This window comes from Neomonachus schauinslandi, chromosome 5 (assembly GCF_002201575.2).
Source record: "Neomonachus schauinslandi chromosome 5, ASM220157v2, whole genome shotgun sequence".
Classification (NCBI taxonomy): domain Eukaryota; kingdom Metazoa; phylum Chordata; class Mammalia; order Carnivora; family Phocidae; genus Neomonachus; species Neomonachus schauinslandi.
In genome coordinates this window covers 51,365,379-51,392,489 of record NC_058407.1, presented here as the reverse complement: position 1 = coordinate 51,392,489, position 27,111 = coordinate 51,365,379, and the positions used below count along the sequence as shown (strand labels likewise).

General features: G+C 36.3%; 1 protein-coding gene across 2 annotated transcripts in view; it reads left to right on the top strand.

The window, feature by feature from the left end:
• Nucleotides 1–26,569, top strand: part of TBK1 (TANK binding kinase 1) — a 41,439-nt gene extending 14,870 nt beyond the window's left edge. For both annotated transcript variants that reach the window (XM_021678631.2, XM_044914772.1), the window contains exons 5-21: nucleotides 567–748; nucleotides 4,676–4,836; nucleotides 8,227–8,337; nucleotides 11,485–11,664; nucleotides 13,741–13,937; nucleotides 14,688–14,746; nucleotides 15,169–15,260; nucleotides 18,288–18,389; nucleotides 19,192–19,270; nucleotides 19,901–20,022; nucleotides 20,123–20,199; nucleotides 20,924–20,963; nucleotides 21,473–21,574; nucleotides 21,685–21,781; nucleotides 22,893–22,999; nucleotides 23,444–23,515; nucleotides 25,772–26,569. In XM_021678631.2, the coding sequence (XP_021534306.1) occupies nucleotides 567–748; nucleotides 4,676–4,836; nucleotides 8,227–8,337; nucleotides 11,485–11,664; nucleotides 13,741–13,937; nucleotides 14,688–14,746; nucleotides 15,169–15,260; nucleotides 18,288–18,389; nucleotides 19,192–19,270; nucleotides 19,901–20,022; nucleotides 20,123–20,199; nucleotides 20,924–20,963; nucleotides 21,473–21,574; nucleotides 21,685–21,781; nucleotides 22,893–22,999; nucleotides 23,444–23,515; nucleotides 25,772–25,823 (1,832 nt within the window). In that variant the 3' untranslated portion in view covers nucleotides 25,824–26,569. The remainder of the gene's footprint in view (nucleotides 1–566; nucleotides 749–4,675; nucleotides 4,837–8,226; nucleotides 8,338–11,484; nucleotides 11,665–13,740; nucleotides 13,938–14,687; nucleotides 14,747–15,168; nucleotides 15,261–18,287; nucleotides 18,390–19,191; nucleotides 19,271–19,900; nucleotides 20,023–20,122; nucleotides 20,200–20,923; nucleotides 20,964–21,472; nucleotides 21,575–21,684; nucleotides 21,782–22,892; nucleotides 23,000–23,443; nucleotides 23,516–25,771) is intronic.
• Nucleotides 26,570–27,111: the final 542 nt, after the last annotated feature.

The following is a 27,111-nucleotide window of genomic DNA, read 5'->3' as shown; positions in this document are numbered from 1 at the left end:
CCAGAACAGTTTAATTTCAGCAATGTAGCCACCTTTACCCTTAAAAAAAAAAAGGAAAATGACCTTTGAAGAATAGCTTTAAGCATGTAAGAAATATAGGTCTGTGGAAGCCAGTCTGACACTTTGCTTCTATTACTTTTTTACTGTTTCACGTATTGAGTGCAGTTTACTTTTTTATGGGATTTTTTCCCAAGCTAAAGAAATATGAAACTGTGGTGCAAGATTGGTAATTTCTCAGGAATCATTATTCTTAAGTTTAGGCAGATTACCCACAGGTATATAACTAAAAGTAATTCAGGAAGTCATATGCTTAAGACCATTTTGTTCCATTTCCTAATAGTACTTAATTAAGAGAGATTGGACTCTTCCCTAGACCATATTGATCCTTATTCTTAAACTCTGTTACTCAGACATGAGATATAAAATGTAAATATCATTTATTCCTTCTTTGATAAAAATGATTTTAGACCAACTTATGGAAAAACATATTGAGTGAATATGAATGAATTTGATGTGCATACACGTAGATGCCTACATTATGATTTCCTTTGTTTTATTTTAATAAGTCGGTGGAATGAATCATCTCCGAGAGAATGGCATAGTACACCGCGATATCAAGCCAGGAAATATCATGCGTGTTATAGGGGAAGATGGGCAGTCTGTGTACAAACTCACAGATTTTGGCGCAGCTAGAGAATTAGAAGATGATGAGCAGTTTGTTTCTCTGTATGGCACAGAAGAATATTTGGTAAGTCATGTATCACTAATTTATTTAAAGCTGAATATGTTGTAAATAATGAGTAACTGGTCAAACTAGTTCACTATAAAATGTCTTAGTAACTTTTATGACAAAAATTAAACTTTATTCTCATGTATATGGTGTGTAATGAGGGAATTAGATATTGGTATCTAAGGATGCTGTTATTTTTCTGTTAGAAATTCTTTTTTTTAAATAAAGATTTCATTTATTTATTTGACAGAGAGAGAGAGACACACAGCGAGAGAGGGAACACAAGCAGAGGGGGTGGGAGAGGGAGAAGCAGGCTTCCTGCTGAGCAGGGAGCCCAATGCGGGGTTCGATCCTGGGACTCTGGGATCATGACCTGAGCCAAAGGCAGACGCTTAACGACCGCGCCACCCAGGCGCCCCTCTGTTAAAAATTCTTATAAGTTTTATAAAACTCAAGTTCTTTAATTTTACTAATGCTATGGATCTATATTAAAAGCAAAAGCTATATATACGTTTCAGAAGCATGTAGCTAGTAAATGCTCCCTTTTTTGGATCAGAGCAGTTAACATATTACAAGCTTGTTATAATGATATCCCCTGTAGAGCAAAATTCATTACAATTCTGAAGCAGAAGATTCTATTCAGGGAGGTTGGTTATTGAAATACAGAAAGGAACATTATTAGAAACACAAAAAATGAAATGCTTTTGAAAAGATCTAACTTGAAATGCTAGAAAGCTAGAAAAGCTCTGTGTTTGAAACTGTGTAGATGTGTTTGTGGAAAGTTAGTAAGCACTTGAAACACTTACGAAAATAAAAGTAAGTATATTTAATTTTTCAAGGAACCACCATACTATTTTCCATGTGGCTGCACCAATTTACATTCCCAGCAACAGTGCCTGAAGATTCCCTCCTTTTCTCCACATCCTTGCCAACACTTGTTATTTCTTGTCTTTTTATACTATCCATTCTGACTGGTGTGAGGTGGTATCTCATGATTTTGATTTGTTTTTCCCTGATGATTAAGTGATGTTGAGCATCTTTACCTGTGACCATTGGCCATCTGTGTGTCTTCTTCAGAAAAAATGTCTTTTCAGGTCTTCTTCCCATTTGTTAATTGGATTATTTGTGGGTTTTTTGGTGTGGTATGAGTTCTTCTTTTTTCTTTTTGAGAAATCTCTACACCCAACACGCGGCTTGAACTAACAACCCCAAGATCAGGAGTCGCATGCTCCACTGATTAAACCAGCCAGGCTCCCCTGTATGAGTTCTTTATGTGTCTTGGATATTAACACCCTAACGGAGATATCATTTGCGAATATTTTCTCCTATTTAGTAGATTGCCTTTTTATTTCATTGATGGTTTCCTTTGCTGTGCAGAAGCTTTTTATTTTGGTGTAGTCCCAGTGCTTTATTTTTCTTTTCATTTCCTTTGCTTGTGGTAACTACATATATAGTGGTGAGCTTTGTGTAATGTGTAGAATTTTTTTTTAAGTAGGCTCCCCACCCAATGTGGGGCTCGAACTCATAACCCTGAGATCAAGAGTTGCATGCTCTACTGATTGAGCCAGCCAGGTACCCCTAGAATTATTGAATCACTATGTTGTACACCTGAAACTAAAATAACACTGTATGTCAACTATATTTCATTAATAAAAATTTAAAATAAGTAAGTACATTTAACATGTAATCAGGAAGCTTATAATATAAAGCTATCACTAACTGCTCATGGCTCTGGGCTTTATCTTTAAAGTCAGATTCTGGGGCACCTGGGTGGCTCAGTCGTTAAGCGTCTGCCTTTGGATATCGAGCTCCGCGTCGGGTTCGCTGCTCGGCGGGAGGCCTGCTTCTCCCTCTCCCACTCCCCCTGCTTGTGTTCCCTCTCTCACTTCTATCTCTGTCAAATAAATAAATAAAATCTTTTAAAAAAAGAGAGAGAACAGGTAGAGAAAGGCCCAATGTATCTTAAAAAATAGAAATTTGAAAAATAGTTTATGGAGCCATCCCCACCTCCCACCCCTCCTACACACCACACACAAAATCCAGGGATTGTGACCCTTTGGGAGTCAGATTCATAGATTGCATCATTTAGAAACACCCTCCTAGTAGTGTTATCTGCATTGGTTCCTGGGCCCTTGGGCCATAGCCACATACCACAATGTCATAAGGCATTTGTTTTGATTTAGATGATCAAATCTTTGGTCATCTCTACTCTACTTTGGTCCATAGTACACGCTTGTAGCTTTATCTTCCAAGAATCTTAAAGTTCTAATGCATAACTTCTGTAAAGGCAAATGTCAGGAGGCTAAGCATGTATGACTCCTGGTTGTATTCTGCAGAGCTTAATGTCCATCAGAATCTCTGTCTGGACCTGTAAGCTCCTAAGTCATGTCCTGTACGATTTATCTCTACTCTGGAACTCTAATATAGTGTCTCCTGGGCTTAAAGTCATGTGTTTAACATCAGATCAGCTGCTTGTCTGGGTTGCTACATCCCCAGTCAACCCAGTCAGGCTAGTCCTCTGAAATAATTTTAGAAAATTTGATTTTTATCTCAGAATCCATCTGACTTGCTCTGATGGACTGCGTGTCAGGGATGAGGAAAAGGCATCAAGGCTGCCTGAAAGGTTTGGGGTATAAGCAACTGGATAGATGGTGGTATTGCTTACTTAGAGGATAAAGATTAGAAGGAAACCAGTTTGAGAGTGAAGACCAAGAGTCTATTTTATATATGTGAAGTTTGAGCTACTTTTTAGATATTAAAGAAAATAGTAGAATATATGAATCTGGAGCTCAGGGTGGGAGATATTTTTGGGAGTTAAAGTATATAGATAAGGGGCACCTGGGTGGCTCAGTTGGTTAAGCGTTTGCCTTCGACTCAGATCATGATCCTGGGGTCCTGGGATCAAGCCCCCGTATTGGGCTCCCTGCTCAGCAGGGAGCCTGCTTCTCCCTCTGCCCCTCCTTGTGCCTGCTGCTCTGCCTACTTGTGCTGTCTCTCTCTCTGTCAAATAAATAAAATCTTAAAAATAAAGTATATAGGGGCGCCTGGGTGGCTCAGTCGTTAAGCGTCTGCCTTCGGCTCAGGTCATGATCCCAGGGTCCTAGGATCGAGCCCCACATCGGGCTCCCTGCTCTGTGGGAAGCCTGCTTCTCCCTCTCCCACTCCCCCTGCTTGTGTTCCCTCTCTCGCTGTGTCTCTCTCTGTCAAATAAATAAATAAAAAATCTTTAAAAAAAAAAAATAATAAAGTATATAGATAGTATTTAATGCCATAGGCCTAAATAGGAGATGAGGAAATAAGGCAGTTGTAAGTGTGAACAGCTATTTTGAGAAGTTTTGCTATGGTAGGAAGCAGAGAATTGGGTCATAGGTAGAAAGGGTGGTGGGGTCAATTTAGGGTTTTAAAAAAAAAAAAAGGGAGATCTTAGGGATGCCTGGGTGGCTCAGTCAGATAAGTGACTCTTGATTTCAGCTAAAGTCATGATTGCAGGATTGCGAGATCAAGCCCTGCGTTGGGCTCTGCGCTGGGTGTGGAGCCTGCTTAAGATTCTCTCTCTCCCTCTCCCGCGCCCCCCAAAAAGAGAAAGAAAATGGGAGATCTTAAAGTATGTATGTAAGCTGAAAGGAATGATCCAATAGGGGGAAATTGATACATAAAATAAAAGCGGTAATTGTAGGAACGGATTTCTGGAATTGGTGAGACAATAGGGTGGGTTCCACAGCACAGATGAAAAAGTCAGCCCTTAATAGGAGCAGTTCCATCGTAACTGGAAAGTAGGCCTGGAGTCTGGACACAGATTCAGATAGGTTGGTATTTGATAAAAGGCATAGGGAGAATTGATCTCTGCTTGATATGATGGAATTTGTAGGTGTTATTGAATACCCATTTGTGTGTAATGTATTACTATAGAACCCAAGTTTGTTTCTTCATCTTTTTTTTTTTAAGCATCCTGATATGTATGAGAGAGCAGTACTAAGAAAAGATCATCAGAAGAAGTATGGAGCAACAGTTGATCTTTGGAGCATTGGGGTAACATTTTACCATGCAGCTACTGGATCACTGCCATTTAGACCATTTGAAGGGCCACGTAGGAATAAGGAAGTGATGTAAGTGGATTCTCTATCTAAAATTTGAAATAATTTTAAAAATGTATTTTTGTCTTTGTTTCATCACACATTAGGGGTGTATACTAATGAATATCAATTTTAGCCATCATTTCTGATATTTTAAGCTATTTTGTTTTGAATAAGAATACAGCTTTATAAAGTATATAGGCCTAATTTTTCATATTGTGTTTAAGTATCTTATATACAAAGTGAAAATGGCATCAGTCTTTGGTCTGTTATTAAAAATATCCTGCTCTCTGGATTCTTTTTCAGCACACTGTTTATTTCTCCTTGTGTACTACTTATTGGGGGTTTTTCCTTTATATAACTGAAAAAAAAAATAGTGTTTCTGTGGAGTACTAGAACCATTACCAGATCTAAAAGAAATAAAAAAAAAAAAAAGAAATGAAATTTTTACCCTGAACTGATCTGATTTCTTTTACCATTTCAAAAATAGCATATAATATACATATATATAACATTTAATAAATTTTTTTCTAGTGTTGTGGTTTCAGTCCAAAGACTGAATGTATTTTACTAGTACATTATACCTTTATATACTGCCATAATTATTGGGAAACGGTTACTGTATAAAATCACTGTTGTAGGGGCACCTGGGTCGCTCAGATGGTTAAGCGACTGCCTTTCGCTCAGGTCATGATCCTGGAGTCCCGGGATCGAGTCCCGCATCGGGCTCCCTGCTCAGCGGGGAGCCTGCTTCTCCTTCTGCCTCTCTCTCTCCCTCTCCCTCTCTCTCTCTGTGACTCTCATGAATAAATACATAAAACATTAAAAAAAAATAAAATAAAATCACTGTTGTAAACCAAATAAATATAAAGGAGGAAGGAGAGGGGCAGCTGGGTAGCTCAGTGGGTTAAGCATCTGTCTTCAGCTCAGGTCATGATCCCCGAGTGCTGGGATCAAGTCCTGTGTCAGGCTCCCCGCTCAGTAGGGAGCCTGCTTCTCCCTCTCCCTCTGCCCCTCCCTGTCCTCTCATGTTCTCTCTCTCTCAAATAACTAAAAGGGAGGAAAGAGATGGAATTCTAGATGTGAAATTTTTTTTTAAGATTTTATTTATTTATTTGACAGCGGGAGAGAGAACAAGCAAGGCGGGCAGCAGGCAGAGGGAGAGGCAGTCCAGTGTAACCAGTCATTCTTTAGATCTTAACATTTCTCTCAGACTTTTATATTTAACCCTGCCTTTTGTAAGCAAACATGACTTGAATAATCACAACTATAAAAATATAATCTTTCATCTAATCTCACTTCAGGAAATTGAGGGAGAAGGATGTTTTTCTGTTTGTTGATTTGAGGAGGTAAAACCAGCTGATACAATGACTTTTGCTAAAACCTGGATATCTAAATGTTTTCAGCAAGAACAGTCTGCAAATTCATGGGAAGAATCCATTACTGTACTGATGATTTTGGTATAACGTCATTTTGAGCCTGCTTTAAAGCAGTGCCCATTTTATAAAATCTCTTCATTAATGAAGGCTGAGAGCAATTTGTGTTTTTCTCATTAAACATAAGTTGTACCTAACAGTTTAATCATGTTTTTGTTGTCACACATACACTTTAAAGCTTTTGCGCATTTCTTGCTGCCGTAAGATTGGTTTAAATAAAAGCATGGGATGCTCCCTAATAAAGGAAACGTGGGACTCATCAGCAACTAGGAATACCTGATAATTTTGTCATCATGTGCACAGATATACCATTAGAAGAATTTATTTCTTTATATGCACAGCTTTTCATGAACATTGATAATGTTCAGAGGTGCTTAAAATAGTAATAAAAACTTTTACTATTGCAGGATGCATTTGTCTCACATTATAGTAGTGTTGTTCCCTCAACATCTCATTTACGTGTTATTAGTATATTTATATGTGGGTCTTATCAAAATTAGTAAAGCTTTTCCAAAAATTTTAAGGATTCTGCCATCATTCTATTCACTTCTTTCTTGCATTAGTCTCACATATCTCTACTTACTCCTCCACAGTCAGATCTTTCTCATGTGAATGCAACTTATTTTTCACAGTAAATTGCTTCTTCTGTGAAAAATATTTTAAGGCAGAACTCCTGGGTGCCTCTCCTGAGAAAGCAGCACGTGGTCCAGATCAGTGGTACCTGGTGTCTTCTGCTTTTATAAAGAATATATTCATTTGCTCAGAGCACATTTATGTAGACCTTAAACAAACAAACAAAAAATTATGCCGGAGGGGCGCCCGGGTGGCTCAGTCAGTCAAGCGTCTGCCTTCGGCTCAGGTCATGGTCCCAGGGTCCTGGGATTGAGCCCCCGCCTCGGGCTCCCTGCTCAGCGGGAAGCCTGCTTCTCCCTCTGCTCCCCACCCCCCGCTTGTGTTCTCTCTCTCTCAAATAAAATATTTTTTAAAAATTATGCCAGAAATAGTATCTATCCACTTATGTAAGACTGCTATATTATGTTTTGCATTTTCATGTGGATGAAAGTTTTGTTTTTTTTTTTTTTAAGATTTTATATATTTATTTGACAGAGACATAGTGAGAGCAGGAACACAAGCAGGGGGAGTGGGAGAGGGAGAAGCAGGCTTCCTGCCCAGCAGGGAGCCCGATGCGGGGCTCGATCCCAGGACCCTGAGATCATGACCTGAGCTGAGGGCAGACGCTTAACGACTGAGCCATCCAGGCGCCCCAGGATGAAAGTATTTTTGAAGGCATGGAACCCTTACTTCTCTCCCACTGGTTGAGGAAAGTGCTGAAACCCGCCAGGCTGCTCTCCTTGACTTCCTACATCTTTCTGGTATTCTTTTGCTCCCCCTCCAGCCCTTTCTCCAGGTCATCTTTATTTTTATCACCTACCTCAAGGATCCAGTTAAATTTGTCTTTTAATTTTAGTACACACACCTATTCCTGTATGTTTATGTATTTTTCAATTTGCGAAGAATCTTTCCGATACTGTGCTGTGTGGAGTGTTGTCTTGTTTTTAAAAAAAAAAAAAAAATGCTATTCATTCTGCGGTAATTTCATAGTCCAGTTGCCTGCCTTTGGATAATATGGGTAAAAGGGATTTTTATGGCCTAGAAACATTCTGTAACATAACTTTTTTTGTGTTTGCTCGATTTTTTCAGATGGAAAAATTAATATTTTTGTTGTGAACATCAAGATGCTGTTATATGGCACTCTGAGATCCCAATGAAAATTAATTATGGCATATATAAAATAATCGTACAACCACTATTCTACTTCAGTCAGTCAGATTCAAAGTATTTTGATTGTTTTATGGATCCTGTGAACATCAATCACAAAGTTTCGTCTAGTAGATAATTGTAGGTGCAACTGAGGAAATATTTTTGCAAAGCCCATTGATATGCAGTAATGAACTACTTATTTTATTCTGCATTTATTCCTCCCAAGGTATAAAATAATTACTGGAAAGCCTTCTGGTGCAATATCTGGAGTACAGAAAGCAGAAAATGGACCAATCGACTGGAGTGGAGACATGCCTATTTCTTGTAGTCTTTCTCGGTCAGTATGGTGTATCCAGTTCTCTTTTGCACTTTGCTGTTTGAAATCTTTGTTGACTAAGATCACAAATATTTAGTGTAGTTTGGTTTGAGTTCCTATATTTATTAGATGTGCTTTGAAGTATGATTTTTGTCTTTTGTGGCAATGTAAAGATTGATTCTGATCTATATAAATAGTTTTGCCAGATCTCTATTAGGACAGAGGGCATACATTTTTGAGGTTGCTAATCACTGTAGAATTCTGTCCAATGTAGAGATTCAGCTCTTAGGACCTTGGTATCTTTTGTACTGACCATCCATATTGACAGACCACAAACATTGGTACAAATAGGAATAACTAGAGTTCTAAAAAACAAACATTCAAGAAGTTTAATATTATCCTCATTTTTAAAAGTATTCGTATTATTGAAAAGGTGAGAATTAATAGTTTTCTATTTTTTTCACTATTTCAAATGTTCAGATGGGTCTTATTTAACTTGGTAACCAGAACTCAAAAAAATTATATTGTCAGACATGAATTCTGTTATCACAAAGAAGAATTTAAGGAGAAAGAAATTAAAAGTAGAGAGTAAATTATTTTAGATTTTACTCTGGAAATAAAGCCAAGACACTCATCAATATTTAGAATTTCTGATTACTGAATTAACTTCCATTTTTCCTGATCGTGGGAGTTGTGTAATCTACAAGTCACATAGGTTATGATTTACTGGCTTAACATCTATTATAATTTGTGGGTCCTTTTTGTACGACTTTCTATAAATAAATAAGTTTAAATATTTATTTAATATTTTAAATATTAAATATTACTCATGTAAACCATATATATCATAAGCTAATAAAATATCTATATTTTGATGTCTGAAACTCACTTAAGAGTTCTTCTAAAATCTTTTTTGTTGTTTTTTGGGGTTTTTTTTTTTAATTTTTTTTTACTTAAAAAAAATTTTTTTTATTTGAGTATAGTTTACACACAGTGTTATGTTAGTTTCGGGTATACAGTTACATTAGTTTCAAGTGTGTAACGTGGTGTAAAATCATTTTTGAGAACCACTATTCTGACAGTTTCATTTTTGTGTGTTGCTTAAAAAAAGTCTCCAAAATGAAATTGGGTCATGCAGCCAGAATTAACAAGAGAAATTCATTTTATTGGAGAGCAGAAATTGAATATTTTAATAGTAGTTTGTGTTAAATTTTGATTTAGAAAATATTTTTGGAATTTCAGGCAAAACTGATAAAATGTAAAGGTCAGGAAGTGAACACTGGCTAATAATTACATTGTTGAAACCCAGAGTCAGTAATTTGGCAATCTGAACTACAGATTGTATATTTCAGGAGGGTAGCAGTCTTGCCTATCAGTCTTTAGCACACCAAGTTAAAAATTCTTTGATAAAAATTGCTTAGGTACCAGAAAGTATATTATATAATCTTGTTTTCTTTTTTTAAATAGTAAGGACTTTAAGGTACTACAAATCAGCAATGAAAACAACTATCAAAAATATAAAAACTGTAAAAAAAAGATAACGATCATTGTATGTATTAGCCAAGACTGGGTAGCAAGTGAGAAAGACCTAACTCAGCTGGTTTAAGTAAAAAAGGATATAGATTGACCTTGGAATTAGAAGTTCATGTGTGTATGTGATTCAAAGCCCAGCTGAATCCTTGGACTCAGACTGTGATATCAAGACTTGGTCTTTTCAATCTGATTTGTCTTTTCTCTAGGTCAGGCTCTGCTGGCAGCCACCAGGTAGCTGCTGCCATTCCCAACTCACATTCTCAAAGCTTTGAAAGCTCAGTGGGAAGATAGACCGATAGCAAAGATTTCTGGGTTGATTCTCATTTAACTGACTTGCGTGCTACCACCTTTCCACCTCTAACTAATCAGAATAACCACACCAAGGAATTGTCTGTTACATAGTGTGTTACATAGTGTCTGTTACATAGTCAAGAATATATTTTAGGGGCACCTGGGTGGCTCAGTCAGTTAAGTGCCCGACTCTTGATCTCAGGTCTCGATCTCATGATTGTGAGCCCATGCCCTGGTTTGGGCTTCATGCTGGGCATGGAGCCTACATTTTTTAAAAAAAGAATATATTTTTTTATTTATTTATTATTTTTTTTTTAAGATTTTATTTATTTATTTGAGACAGAGAGAATGAGAGACAGAGAGCATGAGAGGGAAGAGGGTCAGAGGGAGAAGCAGACTCCCTGCCGAGCAGGGAGCCCGATGCGGGACTCGATCCCAGGACTGCAGGATCATGACCTGAGCCGAAGGCAGTCGCTTAACCAACTGAGCCACCCAGGCGCCCAAAAAGAATATATTTTAAAAACTACTTGAAATTCCATAATTGAGAGTCTGTTTGAGTATATTGTATAATTCAGTGAAAGCATGAGAAAAAAAATAAAGGCCTTTATTTTCTTTTCTCATTTTTAAAAATTTTAAGCTTATTAGTCAAAAATTATCCCTAGTTGAATTGGCACTAATTGATCCTGGATGGTTATATTAATTTTACTTCCTAAAGAAGTATACTACAAAAAAAAGGTATATAAGTTCAACATTAAAAGTTATATATTGGAGAGCCGTATTAAAAGGACATTAAAGATCCTGAAATTAAACCATTATCTTATCATCATGACTACCTGGTTCTAAACCACTCATCTCACCTGGATGGCCATGGATGTACAATGTTGGAGTGTGTTTGGAAAAGTAAGAAAACTTGCGAAGGAACAAATCAAAGAAAATAATCAGTAAAAGATAAATTAACATTAAAAATACCATAACCCCTGATTCATTGACAAGTAATTTTAAACCAGGGTTACCTGACTTTCTGAAAAGTTGGCAGATTTTTAAAAATTTTATATCAGGGGCGCCTCGGTGGCTCAGGTCATGATCCCAGAGTCCCAGGATCAAGTCCCGCATCAGGCTCCTGCTCGGCGGGGAGCCTGCTCCTCCATCTCCCTGTGCCCCTCACCCTGCTCGTGCTCTCTCTCTCTTGCTCTCTCTCTCAAATAAATAGAATCTCAAAAAAATTTTTTTATATCAATCTTAAGTAATAGCAGTTACTTTGATTTGTTGGTAAATATTATGATTTTGTACCTAGACAAAATACAACATTCACTCTTCAAGTAACTTTTTCAATACTTATTTTAGAGGTCTTCAGGTTCTACTTACTCCTGTTCTTGCAAACATCCTGGAGGCAGATCAGGAAAAGTGTTGGGGTTTTGACCAGTTTTTTGCCGAAACTAGTGATATACTTCATCGAATGATAATTCATGTTTTTTCGCTACAACAAATGACAGCTCATAAGATTTATATTCATAGCTATAATACGTAAGTACCTCTTTATGTTTTCATCCTATATCATAATGTTGTGTTTTATAATTATCCTCCTAAATTAGTAGAGAAAATGGAAAAGATGTCTCAGCTTCTCCAAAGGCACCCACTTCCCACTTAGGAAATTATGTTTGAGTGCTTAGTAAATTTTTTTCACTTATTTTTGGCGTGAAAGGATTAATTTTCTACTTTTATAAAATTTACAGGCAACTTAGTTTGTTCTTAAACTGCAAGTTTTACAAGACTATTTCTGTTTCTACGCCTTGTCTCTTAGATAATCACATAACCACAAATAACATCTACCAGTAAATGGGCTGGGTTTTATTAAGAGTACTGCCCTGTCAGGGTCACCTGCCTGGCTCAGTTGTTAGAACATGTGACTCTTAGTCTCCAGGTCCTGAGTTCAAACCCCATGTTAGGCATAGGACCTACTTTAAAAAAAAAAAAAAAAAAGACAAAAAAATTTAAGAGTACTGTCCTGTCATTTAAAAACATTAAAGCGTAAGTCTTAAATATAGTTAGTGTAGTTATTATTTGCATATGTGGCATAAACCCCTTATTAGGTGCTGGAGTAATAAGCATTTGTTTTATCTAAATAAAAACACATTACACCTATATTATTTTTTAAAAATCTACCTATATGATAGAACCACATATAACTGAATATACACACACATGTAAAACTAGGGAAATCTGAATATCATAGGTGGATTATATCACTATCAATATCCTGGTTGTAATATTATACTATATTATATGCAAGATGTTACCATTGGGAGAAACTGGGCAAAGGGTATATAGCATCAAAGTGTATTTTTTCTTAGAACTGCATGTGAATCTACAGTGATCTCAAAATGTTTTTTTAAAATGAAGGGGGAAAAAGCGTTATACCCATTCTGTGTGTCTTAGTGTCTGTTTTGACAAGATTCAAATAGTAGTTTTGATGTCTCATAAAACTCAAAAAGAAACCTTTACTGGCAATTTATTAAGGAGTAAAACCAATTAGATAAAATCATATTTTAGATTTTAATATGTAATATGTATAATATACTGATATTATAAACATTAAATAAACATCAATATAATAAAATAATACTAATATAACATTAGGTTAAATATGTATTATTCATCTTTGTTTTGGTATGTAATAGCCTGAATAAGTGTGTATCATAGGGGCGCCTGGGTGGCCCAGTCAGTTAAGCAGCCAACTCTTGATTTTGGCTCAGGTCATGATCTCAGGGCCCTGGGATCCAGCCCTCAGTCTGGCTCTGAGCTCAGCAAGGAGTCTGCTTGTCCCTTTCCCTCTGCTCCTCCCCCTGCTCGTGCTCTCTCCCTCTCAAATAAGTAAAATCTTTAAAAAAAAAAAAAAAGTATCATAGGTGCTGGCCACTATTTCATTTTAAGAGTACATTTGAACATAAAAAGCCCACTCAAGCCTGAGCCAAATCACAGCATTGCTGCTGAAATGTTTCTTTGATTGCATAGGTCTATTCAGGGAGAATCTGACTTTTTCCCCAAAATATCATTTTGAAAAAATCTGGTTTCATTAATTTAACAGATATTATACAATCATATCGCAGAGACTGTTCTCAGCTGTTTAAGGCATTTAATCCTCCCCATGGTTCTGTGAGGTGGGTGATACTGTTTGCATTTTATAGGCGAGGAAACTTAGCACAGAGGAGTTAAGTAACTTAAGGTGACTCAGCAAGTAAGTAGAACTGGAATTTGAGCCCAGGTAGTCTGATCCAGAGTCTGTGCTCCGAAGTGCTCTGCTGTGTTGGCTCCCCGTTATTAAACATTAAGAATCCTGTATCCTACACGTATCCAACATGGGTGTTCAGACATAAAAGTATTTTAGAATTGATTGCTTTCTAGACAGGTTATGTGGAATTTTCAGTTTAATAGACATCATAGTACCCACATCAACAAAGCAGTGTATCTATAGACTGGCCATGATCTGAAGTATCACATAGAAATGAATGTTGTTGTACTCAGCACAAAAAAAAAAAAAAAAAGATTTTTACTTCTTACTCCATCCCAGTTATGTTGTCCTTCTGAATTTTCCTCACACAGTGCTACTGTATTTCATGAACTGGTGTATAAACAAACCAAAATTACTTCTTCAAATCAAGAACTTATATATGAAGGACGACGTTTAGTCATAGAACCTGGAAGACTGGCACAGCATTTCCCTAAAACTACGGAGGAAAATCCCATCTTTGTAGTAAGTCGGGAACCTCTGAGTACCATAGGATTGATATATGAAAAAAGTAAGTTGGGATTTTCGTAGTGATCTTGCTAGCCATTAAAAAAAAAGATGACCTGTAAAAATAAATGGCATCTTCATAAAGTTGATTGATGACAGTAATGTAGAATTTTCATAAACATTAAAATTTTGTAAATTAGTTGACCGAGACTAGTAATAAAATTGAAAGGCCTTTGTAGACTACAGTAATTTGACCTTAAATACTTTGTTTCAAAAAATGGTAAATTAGTTTGTCATGTATGTTTTACTGTAGCTCTCTGCTTTTAGTATTTTACTAACACTCAAAATAACCTTTTGTATCATAAATATGAGCAAATGTTTATTGTGTCCAGTGTGAATAGGACACTTTGCCAGGCTTTGGAGTCTAAGAAAAATTAGATCTACATTTTGGAATCTTAAATTATTAATCCTACTGGTTAAAAAAATAAATTACCCAGATTTTTACTTTTCTATTTGGATCTTTCGGATTTGATTTAGATTTAAAGAGAAGCATTGAGCTTATTGTGTGGGAATATATTTAAGAAAAAATTGAACTCCTTAGAAATATTTCAGGTAATTTCTTGTTAAGGAATGAGCATTGTTTCAAGTAATCTTTTTTAACCTGGAAAAGAACTTTAAAGAGTTTTGCTACTAATGTTTAATTTAGAGGTAATTTAGAGGTTAATGTTTAATTTTTAAAATTGCTGTATAAAGGATAAAATAATTATTCAAAATACTTTATTTCTGATTTTTATTATTTTACTTAATATTTCAGTTTCCCTCCCTAAAGTACATCCACGTTACGATTTAGATGGGGATGCTAGCATGGCTAAGGTTAGTATTTAATTAAATTACTATGAAAAAGAATTACTATGTAAACATCTGAATTAAAATTATCAATAGTGGAAGCAATAAAAGATATTATCTTTACATATGCCTGTATGATCTAGGAAATTATTCATTTAAATGATTATCCATTGCAAATTATTTTGTGTTCTTTCTTCTTTATATCTTTTCTTGAACTGCTAAGAAAGTTTTCTCTGTAGACGCAGTGCATTTTTAACATTATCATGTTAAGAATGAAATCTTTAAAGAAAAAAAAAAGATGAAATATTTATTGTATCTGTCCTTAGCTTTTAGAAATTGGTAGTGTTTTTAATTAACCTGATAAAAATACATAAGCTTGAAAATTGTTACGTAGAAGTTTTTTCTTACCTGTACCACAATTAGCACCAAATATTGTGTTTCTTCATTAGGCAATAACAGGAGTTGTGTGTTATGCCTGTAAAGTTGCCAGTACCTTGCTGCTTTATCAGGAATTAATGCGAAAGGGAATACGATGGTTGATGTAAGTAATGGATTGAAATTTGAAAATAAGTGGTAACCACCCCATTTTTGAGATACTTTACCTCTTCAGACTACATAGGGTCAAGTGCTTGGGGTTTTTTTGTTGTTTCATTTTGTTTTGTTTTTAAGGATTTTGTTTTTAAGTAATCTCTGCACCCAGTAGTGGGGCTCGAACTCATGACCCTGAGATCAAGAGTCACATGCTCCACCAGCAGAGCCAGCCAGGTGTCCCTTGGGTTTTAGTATAATACATTTGTTTCACGTTTAGTTTACAGCACATTTAGCAGTATATTTTTTCATTTGAGTCCTACAACAACCTTGTGAGACAGATAGGACAAATAGTATCTGAATTTTAAAACTTAATGCCACGCTGTACAATGTGATGTTAAATGAAATCTTTTTCCAAGGACCTTGACTGGGGCTGTCATCTCACTATCTTGGTAGGCTTTGTCATTTTTCGGGTTTTTTTGTTTTTAAGATTTTATTTATTTAGTTGAGAGAGAGAAAGAGCTCGAATAAGGGGAAGAGGCAGAGGGAGAGGGAGAAACAGACTCCCTGCTGAGCAGCCTGATGTGGGGCTCGATCCCAGGACCGCAGGACTATAACAAGAGCCAAAGGCATACACTTAACTGACTGAGCCACCCAGCTGCCCCGGCTTTGGTGGTGGTATAATGCAGTATAATCTGTACTTGTTCTAGAGTTTATGTCCTCAGAATCTTCCTTTCTTTCTTGCCTTTTTCCCAAATGAAGGATACTCTCAACTTTATTTTTCTAATAGCATTATTGAGCTATAATTCACATACTGTTTAATTCACCCATTTTTAAGTGTATAATTCAATGATTTTTAGTGCATTCACAGAGTTGTGTAGCCATCACCACTCATTGTAGAATATTTTTGTCACCCCAAAAAGAAATCCTGTACCCATAAGCAGTCACTCCCCATTTCCCCCATAACCTCCTAGCCCCAGGTAACCACAAATATGCTTTCTCTCTATATAGATTTGCCTATTCTAGACTTTTCACATAAGTGAAATTATACGTGGGACACCTGGGTGGCTCAGTTGGTTGAGCAACTGCCTTCGGCTCAGGTCCTGATCCGGTCCTGGGATCGAGCCCCGCATCAGGTTCCCTGCTCCTCCCTCTCCCTCTACCTGCTGCTCCCCCTGCTTGTGCTCTCTCTCTCCCTCTGTCAAATAAATAAATAAAATCTTTTTTTAAAAAATGAAATTACTTTTTTTTTTTTTTTTACTAAATCACTTAATATAGTTATTCTAGGTCAGAATATTGATCATCTAGTTAAGTATTCTCTTCCCCTGAAAGTAACCCTAAGAAATATTTTGTGGATGAATATAATTTGCTCTTTTTTCATGATTTGTAGATCCTTCTTTCCTCTGCTAGAAGCAGAGAATAAATGGTCTCCCTTGAACATCATGCCTCCAGTTTCTATATATCATTTGAGGCTTTTGAATTTTATATACACTTAGTAATGGCTTCATGTTCCCTGGGCTCATAATGCTCCTTGGCTTTAATGCTTGTGACAGTTTATGTATATCTGCCTCACACGTAATCTTCCCTTCTTGCAAAAACATGTATGAAGCATTTCATCATTCCTGTTCTGCTAGTGCTTTAAGAAGAAAGAAGAATGACACTTTTTTTTTGCCTGTCACCTTTATGTTAAATCCATAAACTGATGGGGTTTTTTAGGTGTTCACATATCCAGCTTGTAAGCCTATGCTTTTCTCTTTCCATTAAGAAGCCTTTTCAGGGACGCCTGGGTGGCTCAGTCGGTTAAGCGTCTGCCTTCAGCTCAGGTCATGATCCCAGGGTCCTGGGATCGAGTCCCGCATCAGGCTCCCTGCTCCGCGGGGAGCCTGCTTCTCCCTCTGCCTCTGCCTCTCTCTCTCTATCTCTCATGAATAAATAAATAAAATCTTTAAAAAAAAAAAAAAAAGAAGCCTTTTCATTTTTACTAAATAATTTCTAGAAAACTCTTTTAAGTGTTGACTCTGTTTACTTTTGTGGTATTGTTACTAACAGCTCTCGTATTCTCTTGCTCTTGTTGTTTACCACAGTCACTGCTCCATAAAGCTTTTATTTCTTTTACCTATTGTTTTTGTTTTTTTTTTTTTGTTTCTCTTTTTGTTTTTTTAAGATTTTATTTATTTAGTTGACAGAGAGTGATAGCGAGAGCAGGAACACAAGCAGGGGGAGTGGGAGAGGAAGAAGCAAGCCTCCTGCTGAGCGGGGAGCCTGATGCGGGGCTCGATCCCAGGACCCTGGGATCATGACCTGGGCCGAAGGCAGACGCTTAACAACTGAGCCACCCAGGCGCCCCAGTTTCTTTTACCTATTAACTTGTAGTTTAAGAAGTCATGAGAAAATAGTTTTTGCTTTATTTTTTGGTTTTGGGGTTTGTTTGTTTTTTTTAATAGTTTTTAGTGTAGATCACTGTTGATAAACTTTTTCAGTTAGTAAATATTTTAGACTCTGTGGGCCACATAGGTCTCTTCTTTGTTTTTACAACCTTTGAAAATATAAATGTCATTCTCAGCAAAAACAAGTTTAGTTTGTTGACCCTTAATGTAGACCAAAAGCCCTCCAGTTTATTTACTATGTCATCCTGCTTCTTCAGAGATCATAATCTACTATGAATAATAAAAATTAATTCTGGTGATATAAAGCGTAATGCTATTTAGCTTATTCATGTGATTATAGATTCGCTTTTATTCCTTAATATAATTTTAATGCTTTAGATTTCCAAACTCTTAACTTAATAAGTAGTAATTAATGGTTTGTGCCCTGGATAAGTGTTGGGGTCACAATAATGCTTTCAGTAATAAAAAGTAAATTGGCAAGACTCAGCCCAAGAGGGAAAAAAATGAATTGGCTTTCATAATATAACAAGATTGTTAATAAATTTGTTTGAACAGTAGTAACAGCAGTATAATTAGTGATAAACAAGAGAAAACCTTTTTAAAAAACCAAATCATTCCTTAGATAAACTAATGAGAATATTATTATTTTTTAGAGAATTAGTTAAAGATGATTATAATGAAACTGTTCACAAAAAGACAGAAGTTGTGATCACACTGGATTTCTGCATCAGAAACATTGAAAAAACTGTAAAAGTGTGAGTAGATTACTTCCTTACTAATAGTGGTTAATATTAAATACTGTCCCATTTCTCTTTAATTATTTAGTTATCCTTGGCATAATACAATATGCTATGCAAGTGTTTGTATTAAGATACAACCGTAGATTAAGTTAATTCCTCACAAAGACAAAATTTAGTCGTCTCAGTAAGAAATGAACATTTGGTGGCATTTTCTCCTACCCTTTGCAAAGGAAAAGGTAATCTGACATAAAAACATCTCATTTTTTAACCTTGCAAATTAGACACTCTGAATAGGAAAATATAAAAACTGCAGTCAACAAAGGAAGTAGGAAGGGGTATTCTAGAACTGTATTTTGGTAGTATTTATAGACTTTGGGGATTACTTTTAGTTTATTATTACTTATTAATTAATCTTAACCCTGAGACTGTTTTTTGAAACAGAATGATATTTTAGATTTCCCTATTCCTAGGCTGTATTATTTATACTGCAGAGGAAATACAGTAAATGAAATCAGTATGTACTATTGACCACCATTCTGCAATCTAGTATTTTGATTATTATCCTGGCATAAGACTGTTGGAAATTGTCTTTTTTATTTTATCTCATATAAAAATTTGTTAGTAGAAGTATATAAAATTCCTTCTTCACAGAGACAGCAAGTTTTCTTGGAATCTGTTGCTTGTAGGCTTTGCATTCAGTATTTTATTCTTAAATAGTTATGATAATAAAAATTCAGATATAATTTATAAAAACATCTTTTAAAATCTGTATATTCATTATGCTCATTTAATTTTTCCATACTTGTTTTTCATACAGATATGAAAAGCTGATGAAGATCAACCTAGAAGCAGCAGAGTTAGGTGAAATTTCAGACATACACACCAAATTGTTGAGAGTAAGTATTTACAAAATGATGACAGTCATTGGGACCATGCTCATGGTTCTCCTATTTGACTTTCATAACAACTCTATGAGATATAGACTGTTAACCATATTTTACAGGTAAAGAAACAAGGTTAATTGAATGAAAGGATTTTGTATGTTTTTTAAGAAAGGATATTTAATGTAAGAAATGTTTTATAGGGGCGCCTGGGTGGCTCAGTAGTTAAGCGGCTGACTTCGGCTCAGGTCATGATCCCAGAGTCCTGGGATCGAGTCCCACATCGGGCTCCCTGCTCGGCGGGAAGCCTGCTTCTCCCTCTCCCACTCCCCCTGCTTGTGTTCCTGCTCTCACTGTCTCTGTCAAATAAATAAATAAAATCTTAAAAAAAAAAAAATCTTTAAAAAAGAAATGTTTTATAAAACGTATTAATACTAGTTAATCTCATATTTTATTATCATATAATACTCTTTATGGAAAAATCTAACCAAGAAACTGTCCTTGCCTTTAAAAATAAAAATAATTTTTCTGACTTTGAATTGACGTAATCCACAAAAGCAGTACGATTAAGACTTTAGACTCCTTTGGCAATGTATCATTTCTGTATTTTGCTAATCTGAATCTCAACCCACTGGTTTTATTTAGCTTTCCAGTTCTCAGGGAACAATAGAAAGCAGTCTTCAGGATATCGAAGGCAAATTATCTCCAGGTGGTCTGCTGGCAGATACATGGGCCCATCAAGAAGGCACTCATCCAAAAGATAGACAGTAGGTTATATAATTTTATTGGTAGCTTCCGCTCTTATTATTAAATGTCCTTTTTCACATTGACTCAGTTAATTTATTTGGATTTTTTTCCCCTACATAGTGTAGAAAAGCTACAAGTCCTGCTAAATTGCATCACAGAGATTTACTATCAGTTCAAAAAAGACAAAGCAGAACGAAGTAAGTAAAGTTTGCCATTTGTTAATCTAATGAATCAGCTCTACTAGTTGTAATTCAGTTGAATTAATTTGGTATATTTATAAGGGTGGCTCCTTATTTATTTCATAGACTTGATTCTGTTGGGAAAGAGATTGAATATACTAAAAATTATTCTTAAAACCGACTTTTTGAATATTTTAAATTAAGGGTCCTGAACTCTAAAATCTCTAGAGACCAGTCATGTAACAGAAAGGAATGAAATTGGCCAGTGGAGACTGAGGACAATAGGAGAGGAAATACCCATCTGAAGGGGAGAGTCACTACTCAGATTCACCAAAGTCATTGCCCAAAAATCTTCCTATTCTCAAGAGAAGCTGAAAATACAGATTTTATTAGAAATATCTTGTGGGCACGTAGCTCAGTCAGTGGAGCATACGACTCTTGATCTCGGGGTCATGGGTTGAGCCCCACATTGGGTATAGAGAGTCCTTAAATAAGTAAATAAGTCTTCAAAAGAAAGAAAGAAATATCCTGATTTTTAAATGTTGGCAGTTAATTTTTTTTATGTTAACACTGTACAGATCAATTAAAAGCATTTGTGAGCTGTATATCTAACCCATGGGTCATGAGTTTATGTCATCTACTCTAAACTCTTAGTCTTTTTGAAGTCATAATCTCGAAAGAAAAAGAAGTGTGCATGATTTTGTGATTCTACATTTACAGAAGTAATATTTCTTATTTTTAGGATTAGCTTATAATGAAGAACAGATCCACAAATTTGATAAGTAAGTGTCCTTATTGTGTTTAACAGTTATTTTTGGTTATGTTATTAATATAATTCCTCTTAAAGTTGAAATTAATTATAATAAAAAATACATTTTAATCTTGGCTTTACAGAATTGTTACTGTGTGTGCACATATTTGAGGCCCGCTTGTCTGGTCCCTGGTTGAGAGGTTGAGGAGAAGGGAGAATGAGGGGGCATCTTCTATGTCATGTGCTTTGACTGCAGAAGGATAGATAATAGAGAACATAGGCAAGGACAGATTTAACCTCTTTCTTAACCTTAACTTCATTAAATAAATATGTTCTGACCATTCTCCATTATGAACCTTCTCTTTCACTTCTTGCTGCTGTAATGTGTATCTTAGAAACCTTTGGCTTTCTACTATACATATTCTAAAGCCAGAACAGTCACTATTATGAAACATAAATTTTATGTATTTGAAAAGTTTTTAATGTTGGAAATAGAAACCATCACATTGGTTTAAGACTGTGATTATTTCTAAATTATAGGCAAAAACTGTATTACCATGCAACAAAAGCTATGACCCACTTTACAGATGAATGTGTTAAAAAATATGAGGCATTTTTGGATAAGTCAGAAGAATGGATGAGGTAAGTAACCTTAGTGTTTGTACAATGTACAATTCAGTATACATTGTATATTGTAAATAAGATTACTATTTCATTAGACTGCTTATTAATTGATTCTTTTTGGTTTTCAGAAAGATGCTTCATCTTAGGAAACAGTTATTATCCTTAACTAACCAGTGTTTTGATATTGAAGAAGAAGTATCAAAGTATCAAGACTATACAAATGAGGTATAACTATCAAAAGTATCTAGAAAAAAATCTTTTTCCTGTTCGGAAAAAAATACATTTCTTCTCAGTTTATATTTGAAATGATTGAAAAGAGAGAAGTGGGACATAATACACCTTATATTCAGTTCTGTTTGCCCATTTGTAATATGTGTTTTAAGCCAACTTTTCAGAACTTAGATGTTTTACAATTAAAAGCATCTGATAAAATAAAAAATTTAATTTTTTAAAAAAAGCATCTGATAGACCATTCTTTAATCATCTATAAAAAGAGGATTTTTTATTTTATTTTTTTAAGATTTTATTTATTTATTTGACAGAGAGAGAGTGAGAGCAGGAACACAAGCAGGGGGAGTGGGAGAGGGAGAAGCAGGCTTCCCGCCGAGCAGGGAGCCCGATGCGGGGCTCGATCCCAGGATCCTGGGATCATGACCCGAGCCGAAGGCAGACGCTTAACCACTGAGCCACCCAGGTGCCCCAAAAGAGGATTTTTTTAAAGTGTTGATTTAGGGGCACCCGGGTGGCTCAGTCGTTAAGCGTCTGCCTTCGATCCCTGGGATCGAGCCCCGCATCAGGCTCCCTGCTCAGCGGGAAGCATGCCTCTCCCTCTCCCACTCCCCCTGCTTGTGTTCCCTCTCTCGCTGTGTCTCTCTCTGTCAAATAAATAAAATCTTTAAAATAAAAAAATATCTTACCAGGGTTTCTCAACACCCTTGGGAGAAAAGCCAGAGCCCTTTTTAAAAAAAATAAAAAAGTGTTGATTTAAGTACTGTATCATTCACAGTTTTGAAATTAAAATTTAAAGCTATAAAGGGCTTATAAAATGTGTAACATTTGGGGCACCTGGGTAGCTCAGTTGGTTAAGCGTCTGCCTTCGGCTCAGGTCATGATCCCAGGGTCTTGGGATTGAGCCTCACATTGGGCTCCCTGCTCAGCGGGGAGTCTGCTTCTCCCTCTCCCTTTGCCTCTGCCTGTCACTCCCCCTGCTTGTGCTCGCTTTCTCTCTGTCAAATAAATAAATGAAATCTTTAAAAAAACAAAGTGTAACATTTAATGTAAGATCTGTAGTTTGTACTTTGTTCAGTGATTGATGTAGGTTTTTTTGATGTTTCAGTTACAAGAAACTTTGCCCCAGAAAATGTTGGCAGCCTCCAGTGGAATCAAACATACCATGACCCCAATTTATCCATGTTCTAACACATTAGTGGAAATGACTCTTGGGTAAGAAATTTATTATTTGGGGGTGCCTGGGTGGCTCAGTCGTTAAGCGTCTGCCTTCGGCTCAGGTCGTGATCCCAGGGTCCTGGGATCGAGCCCCGCATCGGGCTCCCTGCTCTGCAGGAGGCCTGCTTCTCCCTCTCCCTCTCCCACTCCCCCTGCTTGTGTTCCGTCTCTCGCTGTGTCTCTGTCAAATAAATAAATAAAATCTTTAAAAAAAAATTTTTTTTTAAATTTATTATTTGGTAACTATGATGTTTCCATTCATTTTTATTTCAGTTTGTGATCTTGCTCTTTTATTTTGAAATTTTGGGTATTTGTTGTGAATACATTTGCAAATGTTATTTAATGGCTTAGTCTAATCTAGAGAACTAAAACATAATAGAATTCTAAAACATTTCCATACTTTTTTGAGCAGAGACATTGATACTTGTTTTGTTTGTATAGTATGAAGAAATTAAAGGAAGAAATGGAAGGGGTGGTTAAAGAACTTGCTGAAAATAATCATATCTTAGAAAGGTAAGTAACACAAATATTATTCTGCCCTGTGATTTTTTTTATGCAAGGAAATACATATAGATCTATATTTGTACCTGTCTGTCTTCCTGTATCAGTAGGTTAAAGTAATGGGGAAAGGATATAAAGTCAGAACCCTTTTGTTTTGTGATTTCCATGGTGCCTTTTAATGTGTTTGGGGTTGCTTGGATAAAGACAAGTCAGCTGTGATCGATTCCATTTTATAGTAGCTCTGGTTAATAGAATTGCTTATTTGAATCAGTTTGTGAAAATGAAAATCTTTTGCACATTATTTTTCATACATCTCATTAGAATCGTAATTTATTGGGGTGCCTGGGTGGCTCATTTGGTTAAACGTATGACTCGATTTTGGCTCAGGTCATGATCTCAGGTTCAGGAGATGGAGCCCTGCCTTAGGCTCCGTGCTCAGTGGGGAATCTGCTTGAGGATTTTTCTCCCTCTCCCTCTTCCCCTCCCCATGCTTGTTTGCTCTCTCTAAATAAATAAATAAATAAATATTTGAGAGTGTACATGCACAAGTGGGGGGTGGGGGGGCAAAAGGAGAGGGAGAGAGAGAATCTCAAGCAGATGCCTCACTGAGCTCAGAGTCTGAGGCTGGGCTCAGTCTCCCAAACCTGAGATCATGACCTGAGCCAAAATCAAGAGTCAGAGGCTTAACCGACTAAGGCACCCAGGTGCCCCGAATGTTACCATTTTTAATGTTTGCTGATTTGTTTAGTAAAAACGGGTATCTTATTTTAATTTGCTTTTCTTTGGTTAATAGTGATATGAAGCATCTTTTTATGTTTATTCAAATTTGTGTGTGTGTGTGTGAATTGCCTTTTGGTTTTAAAATCTTTTTTTCTATTGGTTTATAGCAATTACATAGTAATTATCTAACTTTTTTATAGTACCCAATTTAGTTTCTTCACAACTTGAGCTAAATATCAGCAAAAAGAGACTATTAAGATATGCTTTAACAAACTTATATTGAATCTCTTCTGCCTTGTGACATAAAATCCTCACTTCTTAAACCAAGTCACTTTCCCCTATTTTATCTGCAAATTTATTTGACAATATATGGGTGATACAACATGGCATAATCATAGCTTAAATGTTAAATGACTGCTTAAGGATTTGTGCCAGAACTAATGAGCACTGTCTCCATGTGGCTGTCTTATTATCACTTCATTTCTTTTGTATCTAAAATCACATCATATCACCCTTCCCAACTCAGTTTCCCCTCCAATTTCCTCATTCTCTTCAGTGGAACTACCTTTTTCCTGCTCCCTTGAACATAGGTTATTTTATATACTAACTCTCTTTTTTACTGCCTTTCATCGAGTTTGGTAATCTTCCTTCAGAATGTTTCCATATTCCCCCTCTTGGCCTCATCAGACCTCCTTCCTCCTCACATGGGAGCTGTGGTATAACCTACCACCTATCTTCCTAAGCCTAGGCTTTTGCCATCTGTCATGGCTATTAAGCCCAAACAATCTTCCCAAACACTGATCCACTGGCGTACTCCTTTGGCTCAAAAATTTCTAAACTCCTGTTACCTAAAAGGTCAAGTCTAAATTCACACTTGAATTCAAAGAATAGAATACTCTGGCCCAGCCCATTCACTCAACTTCCTACTAGTCCCCAAAATAACATTCTGTTCTAGCAAGGTTGCATTCCTTACTGTCCGTTGAGTATGTCAAACTCCCAACTCCTTATCTTTGCTTTTCTAAATCCCACCCCACCAAGAAGAAGTTATCCAGTTTTTCCTAATACTTTCTAGATCACATCCCTCACCCTTTTCTCTTAAGAAGTCCTCCCAAGGGGCGCCTGGGTGGCTCAGATGGTTAAGCGTCTGCCTCCGGCTCAGGTCAGGATCCCAGGGTCCTGGATTGAGCCCCGCGTCGGGCTCCCTGCTCAGCGGGCAGCCTGCTTCTCCTTCTCCCTCTGCTGTTCCCCCCCCGCTTGTGCTCTCCGGCACACGCGCGCTCTCTCTCTCTCTTTCTCTCTCTCTCTCTCTGTCAAATAAATAAATAAAAATCTTTGGGAAAAAAAAAAGGAAGACCTCCCAAGCCACCGATTGGTATTTTTTTCACGTATTTATAATAATATCACTGTGTTTCAGTAAGAAATAGAGCAAATCATAGTTGCTTAAACTCTTTAACAGCTTGTTCATCTGAAAAGTCTCCTATATTCTTTAAAATATTGGGGGCCAAATAAATGAATCATCTGAGATTTCCTTTTTCTTTTGTGTTTTAGGTTTGGCTCTTTAACCATGGATGGCGGCCTTCGCAATGTTGACTGTCTTTAGCTTTCTGGGAAGTTTGAGAACAGTTTTAATTTGCACAAGAAAATAATGTTGGGGCATTAAATGAATGCCTCTATAAGTGGTCTCTTATTTCTACAATTCAGTATTTGGTGTCGTCATGTAAATATGTACAATATTGTAAATACATAAAAAAATATATAAATTTTTGGCTGCTGTTAAGATGTAATTTTACCTTTTAACATTTATAATTAAATGAGGACATTTGACCTCAGTGAGCACTAGAAGAAAGCCATGACCTATGATATGTTGAAATACTAATCCTCTACTCTTCTGAGTGAGGCTGAGTTCTACATCTCTGACTGCCTACTGGAAACATTTTTTAAATGGAACCAAAATTGTCATCCTTACAAATCAGAAAAGACTAATAGTTGACATGTTTATAAGTGATAGAATGGAGAAGTGGCTTCTTTGGGTAAGGAGCTGAACCAAACCACTGTTTTACTAGGATCACAATTTTGGGGGAAGGATAAAGTGACATTTCATTTTACAAGGTGCCCAGAACCCAGTTATCATCATATGTGTTTAATTTCAGATAAATTATTGAGCAGAATTTTTAAAGTGATGTAATTATTAAAAACTGTTCGTTTTATTTTGGCTATAAGTGTACAACTGTCTTAAAAATTTTAGGATTATTTCCGCTGTTTCAAGCTGTATATTTTTTGTTTAATTTAATTCCACATACTCCATCATGAAAAAATATCAATAAATTTCTCAGTTTTAATGTAAAAGTTTGTATTTTTCTGTGTACAACAGTTTGAGAAACAAAAGTCTTTTGAAAGAAATAATATCTGTGGTGATTGCAAATCATTCTCAGACTACTGGATATAAGGACAGTTTTGTTTCTCTTCTAAATCTGATTCTAATTTAGTATAAGTTCTCCAATTAATTTATGCTGTCCGGGGGACGCCTGACTGAGCCACCCAGGCACCCCTGGGCATTCTTGCTTTTAATATTTTACCTTCAAAAATACAATCCTGGGGTGCCTGAGTGGCTCACTTGTTAAGCGTCTGCCTTTGGCTCAGGTCATGATCCCAGGGTCCTGGGATCAAGCCCCACATCGGGCTCCCTGCTCGGCGGGAAGCCTGCTTCTCCCTCTCCCACTCCCCCTGCTTGTGTTCCCTCTCTCGCTGTGTCTCTCTCTGTCAAATAAAAAAACAAAAACAAAAATACAGTCCTCATTCAGAACATTTTAAGTTAATGAATACATGGTGATACTAGTCTGCTAATCTAATAACCTAGTAAGTTACATCTACAGTTTAGTAGCCTTTTT